The sequence below is a fragment of the Arachis stenosperma genome, chromosome 3, assembly GCF_014773155.1.
Source record: "Arachis stenosperma cultivar V10309 chromosome 3, arast.V10309.gnm1.PFL2, whole genome shotgun sequence".
NCBI classification, from domain to species: domain Eukaryota; kingdom Viridiplantae; phylum Streptophyta; class Magnoliopsida; order Fabales; family Fabaceae; genus Arachis; species Arachis stenosperma.
In genome coordinates this window covers 172,118,672-172,133,124 of record NC_080379.1, presented here as the reverse complement: position 1 = coordinate 172,133,124, position 14,453 = coordinate 172,118,672, and the positions used below count along the sequence as shown (strand labels likewise).

The 14,453-nt window shown below is 32.3% G+C and overlaps 3 protein-coding genes across 3 annotated transcripts; 1 reads left to right on the top strand and 2 right to left on the bottom strand.

The window, feature by feature from the left end:
* Nucleotides 1–1,487: 1,487 nt before the first annotated feature.
* On the bottom strand, nucleotides 1,488–4,139 carry LOC130968537 (glutathione transferase GST 23-like). The gene is made up of 2 exons (XM_057893872.1): nucleotides 3,667–4,139; nucleotides 1,488–2,120 (listed from the first exon to the last, which is right to left on the bottom strand). Exons 1-2 carry the CDS (start codon nucleotides 4,063–4,065, stop codon nucleotides 1,770–1,772), a joined length of 750 nt encoding a protein of 249 aa, XP_057749855.1. The 5' UTR covers nucleotides 4,066–4,139; the 3' UTR covers nucleotides 1,488–1,769.
* A 183-nt stretch (nucleotides 4,140–4,322) lies between these two features.
* On the bottom strand, nucleotides 4,323–5,853 carry LOC130968538 (probable glutathione S-transferase). Its single transcript, XM_057893873.1, has 2 exons — nucleotides 5,368–5,853; nucleotides 4,323–4,826 (listed from the first exon to the last, which is right to left on the bottom strand). Exons 1-2 carry the CDS (start codon nucleotides 5,686–5,688, stop codon nucleotides 4,467–4,469), a joined length of 681 nt encoding a protein of 226 aa, XP_057749856.1. The 5' UTR covers nucleotides 5,689–5,853; the 3' UTR covers nucleotides 4,323–4,466.
* A 5,034-nt stretch (nucleotides 5,854–10,887) lies between these two features.
* LOC130969809 (protein GRAVITROPIC IN THE LIGHT 1-like) lies at nucleotides 10,888–12,863 on the top strand. The gene has a single exon (XM_057895700.1). The coding sequence runs from the start codon at nucleotides 11,086–11,088 to the stop codon at nucleotides 12,448–12,450; it is 1,365 nt and encodes a 454-aa protein (XP_057751683.1). The 5' UTR covers nucleotides 10,888–11,085; the 3' UTR covers nucleotides 12,451–12,863.
* The last annotated feature ends 1,590 nt before the right edge of the window (nucleotides 12,864–14,453 follow it).

Here is a 14,453-nt window from a genome sequence, read left to right as displayed (position 1 = left end):
AATCCTAAACTTAGCGGTTCTTCTCCGTTAAATGTTATAAGTTGATAATGGTAGAATCTTCAACCTCATTATGGCTATAATTTTGTTGTTATTGCTGGTCTGTTGCAAACTTCTCAATTTTGTTGTTGTTGAGGCATTGATTTGCACATAAAATTGGCTTGGCGCTTCTTTAATAACAATTGATTTTGGGGAGCTTATTGAGAAGTTTTAGAAACTTGAATTAGGTATACAAAAAAGAAATTTGAAGTTCCTTTCAAAGTTTATGTTTATAATTTATAATCTATATTGATTTCTTTGTTTTGCTTTTGTAAAAATTGCACCAACCGAAGAAGATGATATTGAATCTGGTGTGGATTCAGATTTAGCATGGTGGCTGTTTTGGTTTTTATTTAGTTTTAAAGTGGCTGGTTCGGTTTTTATTTAGTTTTAAAGTGTGTTTGTTTTTGTTGTTTGTTAGATATTTCTAATTGTCTTTGTTTTTATGTTTAATTATTGGGACAAGTTGAAATTGTATTGAATTTGGATGTGATGTACTCATTTTAGTTTATTGACTATTTAACCTTCATTTTATGATGATTTAAATTCTGATTTTTGGCTTTATAAAAATAAAAAAAAATGACAGAACCAAATTGTTGTTGGTTCGGTTCGGTTAAATTCGATTATTTTACAAACTGCAAACCGAATGGTTGATATCATCAAAGAACTGAACATGTCGGTTCTGTTGATTTTCGGTCTAAAATCGAATCAAACCGAACCAATTACACCTCTAGTGGTACCTACAAGAGACTCCGATACTTAAGTTAACAAGAATTTTAGGCAGATTTTTAATATATTATAACGTACATTTTATCTGTCAGTGTATTTATAGTAGAGTTGATAACCACTTTTGTTAGAGTAGTTCTATCTTTTCTATTGGATAACTGTTTCCTTTATTTTGGGAATTTATTAGGATACATCTTTTAAAAAAGATAGAGATCATAGGAGAGATTTAGGAAGATAATTACTTACTTTTAGGCAGGTAAAATTGTGATCTTTTGTTGGTGTCCGACCTTTAAAAAAATCGGGTGTGTCGAGAAGGCCACCCTTCTTAACGAGTCTTTTATCTTATTAGGCCTGACTTTATTTGTTGGACGAGAATCAATAATTCTAAGCTACTAATTCCGGTGAACCTATCAAAATTTAGAAAACAGAAATATATTTATTTAATAATAATATAATAATATACTCTCTATTTAAATGGTTCATGTAATCATCTTTCTTCTTACTATCGAACAAATTTGTTTCCTCTAGGAAAAGTATACCCCACGTGATTTCTACTTTGACTTTTTGCACTATCCACTTCTACCTAACCAAATTGTTTTGCTACCAACTTATCGGTATATATATTATTACCAAGATTACTAAGCTCCAAAATGAGTTACTTTTGAGATTTGCATAATTGGATTCCAAGTTATCGCATTTAGATAATCACTACCATAACAGAATGATTAAACATTGGAACATTATGTTGATTATCAATTCAAGAGATAACCGAAAAACGTACATCAAATCATGATTTGTTGCCACAACGTTATAAATTTCATCCAAAACAAGACAATGTTTTAATGGAAAAAAGAACACAACGCAAGCCTTCCACAATAACTTGGTATGAATGTCACATATCATACCAATTTACCAACTCATAACATTTTGACACATCCTTTTTACTAAACGATAGAAAATAGATGGTAATAACTCACATAGATACATTAGCATACATATGTATATAATTAATTAGGAGCATTTTTCTTTTTGAGAGAGTGGAAGTAATCAAGGGCCTTGTCTCTTGGGGGCAAAGAGTCCTTGACAACAGGGTGGTTGAGGAAATTAGTCATCCATTCATTCATGGCTGGCAACTTCAGAGGGTCAATTATTTGCATTGACCCAACTTCCTCCCAAAGGGGAATAATGCAAGGGATCCATCCAAGTGCAATGTCGAGGTATCCAATGTTGTCCCCTCCAAAGAATTTCTTACCCTTGATCTCTTCCTCTATCTTCTCAAGTACCTCTGAGGCTGTATCCAGAGCCTTTTCCTTTTCTTCTCCGCTTTTAATCAGTGCAATCCATGAGCCTTCCCCAACCTATATAAAGTGCACTTTGTTTTCTTTAGTATTTACCCTTTGAATTTGGAAAATTGTTACACTAACTTAGCAGAGAAGTGGAGCTTGAAAATTCCAAGTTGGGAGAACGAAAAAGGACTGTGGCAGAAGCTACTCTAATCTATCAGAGCCAGGTTTCGATCCTGGGACCTGTGGGTTATGGGCCCACCACGCTTCCGCTGCGCCACTCTGATTGTTGATTGAAAAATGCTATTTATATAATATTGACTATTTCCAGGTGATTTTTGATTTTCAAACCCTCTCCAAGCAACGGTGAAGATAGCGAGGTTGGACACTTGGACGAATTTATTTTTATTCAGACTCCGGTTTTTTCATTCTAATACTTATAAATTATAATGTTATTTTTCGGTGCTCAAATTTAATTTTAACCTAAATCGAAAACATTGAATTTACCAAATGTTCAATTAATATATAAAATTTTGAAAATTATATATAATAGTCTAATAGATTAACAAAATTTAATTAAACATGATTTAAAAAATAATATTATATAATATAAAAATATTAAAATAAAATATCAAATTATAATATTTTATTATTAAGACTAAAAATTAAATATATTACTATATATTAAACCAGACATCATATAAAATAATAGTACACTTTAAATTATTTTATGAACCAAGTTCAATTAATAAATTGCCCTAACATTAACAAAAATTATTCACAAAACTTTCACAATCTCATTTGCTCACTCACTACTTATCTAAATTCTATTGTTTAATTTGGGTGGATTTAATTTATATATATATATATATATATATATATATATATATTGTGTAAACAATCTTTTTGAAAAAAAAAGTATATATTTGAAAAAAATTATACTACATGTACATTAAAATCAGTTATTAAAGTCAGTTACTGGTATAAAATATATGTCAAAATATAAATACACGGTAAAAATAAATTAAATCACATATGTATTTATACACAACTATATTGGTGACTGATTTTAGCAGTTGATTTTGGTTCACAAATAGTATTTTTATTTAAAAAAAAGGGTTATGCTACGTGTACACCAAAATCAACTACCAAAGTCAACCACCAGTATAAAATATATGCTGAAATATAAATACACATTAAAAATAAATTAAACCACACATATATTTATACACAAATATATTAATAGTTTATTTTAGTTGTTGATTTTAGTGCACAAATAACATTTCTCAAAAAAAACTTTTAAGCCAAATTGAATCATATTAGATGATTTGATGTTTCAAAGTAACCAACTTTTCGCTCTAATTAACTAAAGCTTCTAATTTTTTTTGGTATCTAAATCTTAATTAATAGATCGATTAACCCGAGAGAAGTCATAAAGCGCAAGTCATCTATTGAGAACAGGACTATGTAGATGGAGGTCTAGGAGATATAATCCAAGCTCGATAAAAAAATATAACTAGTAAAAATGATAAATTCAAAGCGGACAAAAGATATCTGCTGGACGTTAATTACCCGTTGAGGGAAATAAAATGAGAGAATTATTCAATTTTATATAAGTCACCTTTTGTTCAGCAGAAATAGCCCAAAAGCGAGCATGAGCTCTTTGATAAGGATCGTGAGGCATCAATGGATACTGCTTCCATGTTTCATCGATGTATTCAAGGATCACAAATGATTCCGCGATTGCCTTGTTGCCATGTACAAGAACTGGAACCTTCTTGTGAACCGGGTTCAGCTCAAGAAGAAGGTTGCTCTTGTTGTATATATCTTCTTCTATGTACTCATATTCCACACCCTTCAGTTTCAATGCCCACTCAGCTCTTTTACCGAACGGACTCACCCAATAGCTCACCAACTTCACATCTTTGCTTCCCATTTTCTTTGTTTTGCACTCTATTTTGTTCCTTTCTATGTGCACCTTTTCTGCTTGTATATATATATGAAGAAACCTATAATTCATGTGATGATTGGTTCCGCCCGTAATTTGTGTAAATTTTCAGTGTCATTTTGGACGGCAATTTTTGACCAAAGGGCATATTCCTTTGGATAATCAGTAGCACTTCCTCACTACATTGTCTCAGTAGCCAGCCACGTGTCCATCTTCTTTCGAACTTCTCTCCTTTAAGGGTGTTTGACCAACTGTACTACTCTATTATATTCTGTATTCTTATCCTTGACTTTTCCTAATTAATTTATTTTAGATTAGATCAGATAATATAATATAATGCAGTACACACTTGACCATTTATTGTATTGAAGCATTGAGTTTTGAACTTAATTAACAGCACAAGTAAAAAAACATCATCACTTCATCATACATAAATAGCACTAATTATTTAAGCATACATAACTGATAATTCATTAATGATAAAGAGAAGGATTGAACTGCTTTCTGCGACGGTGGTTATAAGCAAGCAAGTCATCCTTAGGGGGGAGGCAGTCGTTGAGGAGAGGGTGGTTGAGAATGTTGTTGACCCAAGCAGAGATGGCAGGACACTTGAGTGGATCCAGAATCTTCGTAGACCCAACCTCCTCCCAAACAGGGAGCAAGTATGTGATCCATCCAAGCGCTATGTCAAGGAATCCAATCCTGTCACCTCCAAAGAATCTCTTCCCTTTGATAAGTTCTTCTAACTTGTCCATTCCTTTCCTCACCTCATCCACTCTCTTTTCCTGCTCCTCCCCGATCGATATCATTGCAACATATCCACCGTACATAACCTACAGTGCATCTTAATATGTTATTCAACTCAATTAATTTATAAGGGAAAAAAATTTTAAGAATTGAAATTAAATAAAAAAATAAATTATAATTAAAATAAAAAAAAGATAAATTGAAATTAAATATAAAAAAAATCATTCTAATTTTTATTTAATTTATTAAAGCAACAAAAAAAACTCTTTAACTTGTCCATATTATAGTTTAAAAATTAAATCGAAATGATTTCTTAATCTTCTACTCAAGCTAGTTTTTAATGCAATAAGAAATGACTTACTCAACTTCATTTGTCACATTATAGTTTCATCGTTAAACTAAAAAGTGTTTTGGCACATTTAATTATTCAATCGAAAATATTTGGTAACCAAAGAAAATCAGCCAAAAACAGCATAACTTACCTTATTTAGCATTAATTAATTGTTACGACAATTAATGAATATTAAATAAGACAAGTTCTGACTATTTTTTTTGGTTTCCTGGCATTACCCTAATCAATGAGACTCTTAATTAATATCATAGTCATAGAGATCTTGGTTCTGTTACCTTTTCATCGGCAAACTTGATCCAAAAACGTACAAGAGCTCTTTCATAAGGATCTTGAGGCAGAAGTGGATATTGCTTCCATGTTTCATCCATGTATTCGAGGATGACGAGGGACTCGGCAATTGCCTTGTTACCATGAACAAGAACAGGAACCTTTTTGTGGACAGGGTTCAGCTCCAAAAGGAGGTTGCTCTTGTTGAAGATGTCTTCTTCTATGTACTCGTAATCAATACCCTTCAGTCTCAGACCCCATTCAACTCTGCGACAAACTGGACTACACAAAAAGCTTATAAGCTTCACCTCCTCCTTTTGGCTTCCCATGATTCTCTTCGCTTTTCATTCATCTCATTATTTCTCTTCAGTATTATACATATGTGTGGCGTTTTCTAGAACTACATACACTAGTCAGCAATTTTGACAAAGTAGATCTTTTTTAATGTCAAAGATGTTATATGGCCATTGGCAGTTTAACACCTAATGAATGGATCATAATTTAATAATGGAACCACTTGATTCACTTTCTCTGTTTTAATAGCGATTCAGAGGCTGAGTTACACAGAATTGGTGTAATCGATAAATTTTAATATATATAATTTATTAAATTGTGTTATTTTTGTCAAAATAAAACCGAACAATTGATTTGGCTAAAAAATTGGTAAACCAAATTTTAAATTAATTTAAAATTTTTTTTATAATATTAATTTAGACGAATTCAAAATTTGGTTTATCAATTTCTTAGCCAAACTAATTTATCGAATCTAATTTTAATAAAAATAATACAATTTAATCAATTATATATATTAAATTTTAATTATTAAAAAATATATTTAAAAAAATATATTTTAGGTGTCGTGGTGTCCTAAAACTCTTAAGAGTTATAATTTGTTGTACATTTTTAATTGGGTTTCGAAGCAACAACTACTGGGACTCTGGGAGTAGGCAGAAGATGCATGAATTTAGCTATTGTTAATTAAACCTAATTTTATGACTTATCATGTTTTGACCTTAAGCTTGAAGTCAGTTTTAGACCGTGTCATTTCTTTTAAAACATGAATACATCGTAACTCTGCTAAAATGAGTCACTATGATGGCAGGCACCGGTAGCCTATTAGCCTATTCACAAAATAATTATGATTGGAACCCGCCTCTTTTTATGGCAAATTACAAACATCCCTTTATTTTGTTTTATTATGATTAGGTCTCCTTTGCTTGTTCCGTTCTTGGCTCTTCAGCCTCTTCTCACTTCAAAACCAAAGTTGTGCATCCCTCGTCTGTTTCACACTTTCACTCAAATTCTAGTTTAACGCACAAATCACCGAAGCTATTGTCATAAAAACCAAATCCATTGTAGGCGTATCCCTTTTTGTGGCATTTTACCGGTCTATGTTGAATTTTTTTCACTAGTTCATTATTTGTATTGCCAATTTGACTCTTTCTTGTGAGTTTCCGTATCCCTTTTTAAAGTGTTATTGTGTTTCAAATAAAAGACTGTAGAAATTTAATTTCTTATTACTTGTAATATTTGTGTAATTTCGTACACAAATTGATATTATTTCTGGACAATAAATAAATCATGTAGTAATCTTTTATTATAGATTAGTTGCTATAAAAGTGTGAAATAAGTATGGTTTCGTTCTCAAATAAAAGGCTTACAAGATAGTTGGATCATGGAAACCACATCACAATTTCTTAATTCTGAGTTCTGACCCAAAAAAAATGAACAAAAAAAACACAAAAGCATATTATTAATTAACTATTAAGTTAAGTATTAACATAGGGTCATAGGCTGTATCGGGTTTTGTAGCACGAGAGGTACACCGATTTTACAATCAAATCTAGATTGAGGTTCTACATATATATCTCTTAGATTCACGCGTGTGCTTAGATTTGGAAGGACAAAGACACAAAAGGGTTAAGCTGAACCAAAATTGAGTGCAACACTTTTAGGGCATTGGTCCAATGCCTTTCCTTTGTTACCCTGGAGTATATACAAATAATGCACTTTCTGATCATTTTCAGTTCCACTTTGGTTGCATTTTGGGCGTGGGGTCAGGGTCATCCCTATTTAGCGCTGACATTGTTTCCTGCAATACATTTGTAATCTGCCTAATTACAAGACAAGCTGTTTATGTGTTGCTAATCACTAATGTTAATTTCAAGGGGAAAAAATATTAAAAAACTATCATAATTTATTGTAAATTTTTTTGGTCAATTGTATCGTGGGTGAGCAAATGGACTAAGCTAACAAATAGCTAAATAATTCGTAATTCCCCTCTGATCTTCATTTTTTAGTACTCCATAAACCATATATATTTCTATAGAAGCCCATGTACGATGATTAATAAGCCCAAGTGGCAATTGTGGTCCGTTGCAAAAATTGTTCAATAACACTTAAGATGGATACTTCAATGACAATAATAATGTCTTCATTTTGACTCATTAAACAACCGTGACAAAATGATCTAATGATTCATAAACTTAATAATAAATTAATCTATAGCGACTCAACAACTATTAATTCCTTGAAATAGACAACTACTTGGTAATAATAATCATCTACGTCGAGCTACCACTGCTAGTGATCCTCTTTCAATTTGAAATGGCCTCCAGAACATGTGGAGCCACATTATATAATTGTTTATTATTCCAATTATTTGTTCATATATGTCAATGTGAGAAAATAAATAAATGAATCCATGTGAAGATCACCTAACGTCTATTTCTGTACATCTACCAAAAGTTGGATTTTTAAAAATTTTTCTGTTTCTATTATTATTCAATTTTTCTTTATCTTTACTACTCATGCAGGTACCAACTACCCAGGCAATCGTATAGATAAATCTTCTAACAGTAGAAGTCTTCACATAGAATTCATTATTAGCAACAGAATATTAATAGTATATAATAAGCATGCATGCCACAAAAGATCTCAAAGATAAGTTTGAATGTAAGACAAATGATTTTCTCTCGCAAGCTGTACATCCAAGAAGCAAAGTAATAAGCGTTGATATAATTATAAATTTAACTCTAATTATTATGCCATCCATTATATGTTTTGAACCCCACCTATAACTATAAGGATGTATTAAATTGCAAATTAGAAGACTTGAGAGGAAATGAGAAAACGGATCCCAAAAGACTACTATGTTATATACAGACCTTGTTAATGAAGCCTTTCAGTCTATTATTTATCTGTTGTGCCATGATTTTGAATATGCACATTGTTAAACCAATGCAATTATTGTTAGTATAATTTATTTAATTGGATGTTAGACATGACAAATATCATAAATTATAATGAATGGAAAATGTACTAATTTAATAAAAAAAATTCTATATACACTAAAAATCAATTATCAAATAAATCATTTTATGTATTTGAGTATATTATTTATACATATTGATTCACAAATAAATAATCAACTCTAAAATAATCAAATATATATGTCTTAATAGAATAATTAAATTTATAATAGAAAAATAATCAAACTCGTTTAGAATAGTATAATAAAAAAACTATAAGAAATCAAATACGTATTTCTATACACATAAATAATTGGTAAATTATTTTTATATACACGTAATAGTATGATACAATTAATTAATATACAACAGAAGAAGGTGAGAATAAAACCATTAATTTGAAGACTTAATTAATTTTTCTTAGAACCAAAGCCGTGTGCATTGCCTTAAGCCGATTAGCAAATGATAAACATTAATCCTGGAATTCATTCGTTAGCCTATAGTCGCTTGTAAGTGAGAACAATGTTTCCAAATGATGGAGATGACTCGGGAGAAAAAAAAGGCTTAAGAGTTAAGACATGACCTCAACTGGTACAATAGTAAAACAGTAATGTTAGAAGGTTAAGTTTATTATTAATATTTTTAATAGTGTGAGATTACACATTCTTTTTTTATAGTTAAATGCTGATTAAATTTTTATGAAAGTGCTGATTCTTAAGACTTTTTCATAATCAAATGTTTTCTGACATCATCAAACATTGACAAAATTCAAATGGTAAAAGATAGCTCTGTATATGACTCGAGTATATTGAAATTGGTCTCTAGCATAGACATCCAAATTCACTTTTGTGCAACACTATATAACAAGTCAAAGGAACCTCCAAATGTGTAGCAGCATGGACCTATCAAATTGCTTGCATTCAAGTTAAAGTGATCAAACTTTTATCCTAATTAAAACTCAAATGCGCTTTAGCTTTACATACTGAAATCATACTACTCCCACCATTTCATTTTTATTTTACCAACAATGAGACAAAACCATGATGGTATCGTATGTAAACCATTTTACGAGAGGGTCCCAAGTTGACTATGTTATTCATGATGCATGTTATAAGCTAATTAAGATCCTGTTGGGGGCAATGTGTTTCTTCAGTCACCATCGTTCTTTCGGCTACGTCTGCTTGTGATGTTTTCCCACCAATGTCCCGTCGTTATATTTGACGAAATAGAGTACATTTCTCAATTTGAAATATGGCAATGAAGACAAGATAATAATAATAATAATAATAATAATAATAACTAATAATTCCAAATTTCCAATATTAGACAGACAAAATCACAAAAGAAATACACTACTGGTTAGTACAATATCTTCATTTTAATTCAACGATCCCGATAAAATAAAGTAAAAAATGGAAGAGAAGAGATTCCAGCTCTATCCTCATCAATCCCCATTTGCTTAATTATTAGCTGGATTAGAAGACAGAGAAGAGACAGCTCCTCCCTCCTAACTACCAAGAACAAATAAACCTTTTTAGTATTATCTATGACAAATTAAGGCATTCAATTTATTAGATTAAAATACATCCTATTATTACTTATGAGAATTAACATATATAGTTACACATAATAGGGAATTACATTTGGCAAAATGTAGTTAGATTTAACCACGCACGGGCTGGTGGGCCACTTGTTTATGGTGTAGTGTGAATAGTTCCAAAGCAGAGAAACAGTAACAAGCACAAGAAGCCTACTACTCTTTTTGCCGTTAATATGCTAATTTACTTTTATTCAGCTTAGCCTACTACTATGAATCTATCATCATACTCCATTTCCCAATCGGATCTATCTACTACTATATTTATTTGTTGATTCATATACATGAACATGATTAATTACTGTAGCACGCTTAATCATATCATCAGTTGCTTTAATTTTTCCGATTCAAAAGATAGTTAACATGTCACCCCCACCACCTTTACAAAAACAAAAACATCCCTTGGTCTTTGTTTCCATAGATCCCTGATGGTTCATGATGTTCTCCAACAGTCAAGCATCACAGACTCACAGTTTCATAGTCGGTAGGGTCCATAATTACATCATGGCCATCAATCACGTATCGACCCCACACACCATGATATCTCTAGGTAGCACCACTGCAACTTATATTATTATTATTATTATTATTCCCTAATAAAGGATGGGAATTAGCAAACAAAAAAGAAAAAGAAAGAGAAAATGAGAGTGGCTTATATGTCAAACTCCTTCTGCTTCAAGCCTACTTCCATACACCATCTTTTTCTTTTCCCGCTCTTTAATCTAGTTTTCTACTTGTGTTTGCTTTAACTATTCATTAGTAATATAAATCAGTGTTTGCTCCAACAACACTGATATAAGAGTAGTAGTCAATGATTTGTGGCTACTTTTGGAACCAAAATCTGCATCTGCCTCTGCCTCAAACATTGTAACAAAGAGATGGAAACCATAAAGCCAAAATCAGCATTGAAGAGCAAGAGATTCGGCAAGACATTCCAGAAAGTAATTAGCCTGAGAAGCAGCGCAACAAAAATCGCTTCAAGCAATGGAATCTGCATCCTCAACCCTAACAACATCAAAGACAACAAAGGAGCTCGGAACAGGGCAGTTATGGAGGCGCTGGTGGCGAGGCTCTTCGCAGGAGTGACTACCATTAAAGCAGCATACGCAGAGCTTCAAATGGCTCAGCACCCTTACAACAACGATTCAATACAAGCCGCTGACCAAGCCGTTGTGGATGAACTCAGAGCCATCTCAGAACTCAAACGCAGCTTCATCAAAAGAGAGTTGGATCTCTCTCCACAAATCACCATCATGCTCGCAGAGGTTCAAGAACAACAGAGCCTCATGAAGACCTACGAGATCACCATCAAGAAGCTCCAAGCTGAGGTTGACAACAAAGAACGCAACATCTCATCGCTCAAGAAACACCTCCACGACTGCGTTTCCTTCAACAAATCCTTAGAGAAGAAGCTCAACTCCAGCGGCTCCTTCTCCATCTTCGACAACCTTAAACTCTCCGCGCTCAACCCAACGCATTTCCTCCACTTTCTTCACCACGCGTTGAGATCTATAAGGAGCTTCGTTAAGATGATGATAAGGGAAATGGAGAACGCTCATTGGGACCTCGAAGCAGCCGTCAATTTCATCCATCCAAACGCGGTCTTCACGAAACCAAGCCACAAGTGCTTCGCCTTTGAGTCCTTCGTTTCCATAACAATCTTCGAAGGCTTCAACTACCCAAACTTCAATGTCCAAAACGACCAAAGCGTTCGCCACCACAACAAAAACCAGAGCCTCTACTTTGAAAAGTTCAAGAAGCTGAAATCACTGAACCCGAAGCAGTACCTAACCCACAACCCGAACTCTTCCTTCGCCAAGTTCTTAAAAGCGAAGTACCTGCAGGTGGTTCATGCGAAGATGGAGTGTTCCTTGTTCGGGAACCTGAACCAGAGGAAGATGGTGAACTCAGGAGGGTACCCTGAGTCTCCCTTCTTCACGGCGTTCGCTGAGATGGCGTGGCGCGTGTGGAGCTTGCAGTGTTTGGCGTTGTCGTTCGAGGAAGAAGTGAGCATCTTCCAGGTGAAGAAGAACGCGAGATTCTGTGAGGTGTACATGGAATGCGTGACGGAGGATGCAGTTTCGGGTTCTTGTTCTTCAGGGGAATCATGTGATGATTCAGATTCAGGGGAACTTAGGGTGGGGTTCACGGTGGTGCCGGGGTTCAAGATGGGTAAAACCGTCATTCAGAGTCAGGTTTACGTGTCTCTGGTCGGTTCTTCTTCTTCTCCGGCGACTTCCTGATAGATATAATATAATATACTCATTATGAAATATGAATTAGGTGTTAGTTATGTATGAAATAAACATATACAGATTTTAATTAGAAAGGTGCAACAGTGTTTTGTGTAATTGTATGTACAATTTTTTTTCCCTCGTTGTACATTAAGATGGAGAATTGGAGATTAGGATTCTACATAGATTTGGTAGATAATAGACCTTTTTGGACCCATCTCTTTTATTTACTCTTATCAATAATAAGAACAAAATTGTAAGTGCCTATCAACATCGCTTCATTCGATTCGAGTCACAAAGGAAACTATTCTTGTGAAGAGATGGTGATATTAATTTTGTATCAGCACTCAGCATAGAGTATAGTTGCTCTAAAGTCTAAACCTAACTTTTGGCGCCGCATATGTATGTGCTCGATTATAAACGTTGTGCAAAGATAAGATTAGTTTATTATCTTGGTTATTTTAATATGAAGGGGTTCAACTTGTCTATAAAGCTATTGCCGTCGCCTAGGTAAAAGGACCCAGTGGTATTTGTGATTTGTCATGGTTTGCTCATACAATTTGGATTTAATCTTACATTATATATATATATATATATGGTGAAATATATGGTAAATATGTTGTTTTAAAGATGTGCTTATGTGGCAAAATCTAAACCACACATTCTAAAACCACACTTTTAACTTAAAACCGTAACCCTTCACAAAGAAAAGCGTCACCTAATGGAAAAAAGTAAATTAGAAGATTTAAGAGAAGAAATAATTAAATTATCAAAACTAATAGATCAAAAATTAATGATTTTAACCAATGTTAATTGTAATGACACTGAATTCTTAAAATCAATACAAAATAATTTTTCTCAAAATCTTTATTTTACTATAAGTTTTATTGAGGGACTTCAAAAACCTGAAAAAACTTATTTTTCACATGAAATTTCTAAAAAAATGCTACCATGGAAATGATTCCCCACATCTTCATCATACTTTTAACCCACAATTAAATTCTATAGTAGATATGCTTGAAGAAATATTAGTATCTATAAAATTTCAAAGAAATAAGGAAAAAGAGAATCCCAAAGAAGAAAAATTTCAAAATATAATCAACATAACAGACTTAAAAGTAAAACCACCATTGAAATTATGAATATTGAAGAAAAATTAGAAGAAGTTACAATGCTTTTTAAACAATTAAAAATGGCTCAAGAAAATAATATTATGGAACATGATTTTCAAATAGAAGAAGAATTAGTAAATGATGAAAATATAGAAAATGAAGAACATATTCTAGACTATTCAAGTGACGAAGAACCAGCAATTCCAATACAAGTAAAAAATGAAGCTGGAACATCTAAGGATAATCAATCTCAATTTAAATGAGAAACAGCTTTTGATAATTATGCTTTTAAAAAAGGATTTATAAATAAAGATTCAAAATATACAAAAATACCATCAAAATACGTTCCTAAAATACAGGAAATGGAAGGAGAAAGAATGCTCGATTTAGACTGCAAAAAGAACGAAAAAGAAATTTTCGAAAACTGGTTGAATTCCTTCTTATTAGAAGCCTTTACTAATCCAAAACTTAGTGAATTGTCTGGAAGAGACATTTGGAATTACATAGGATTTCATAGTAAAGGAACTATAAGAGATTATATGACATCAATAGAAAACCAAATAATAGAAGAACTAGAAACAAAAACAACAGCTTATGATAAGATATTATATAATGATGATTCTATATAAAGAATTTTTTGGAAAAATATTATAGATCATAGACAAGAAGTCTATAATAAGGAATATCAAGAAGCAAAAACCATTTAGCTAATATTCAGATTTATGATTTATGTAATGTGGAGTCTTATATATGTGAATATAGAATACATTATTACAAATTAAAAGAAGAAGATAAAAATCATTATCTCAGTATGTATATAACAAAACTTCCATATCCTGCTAATGAATTTATAATGGGAAGATTTATAAGAGAAATAAATAGAGGAACAATTGAAAATAA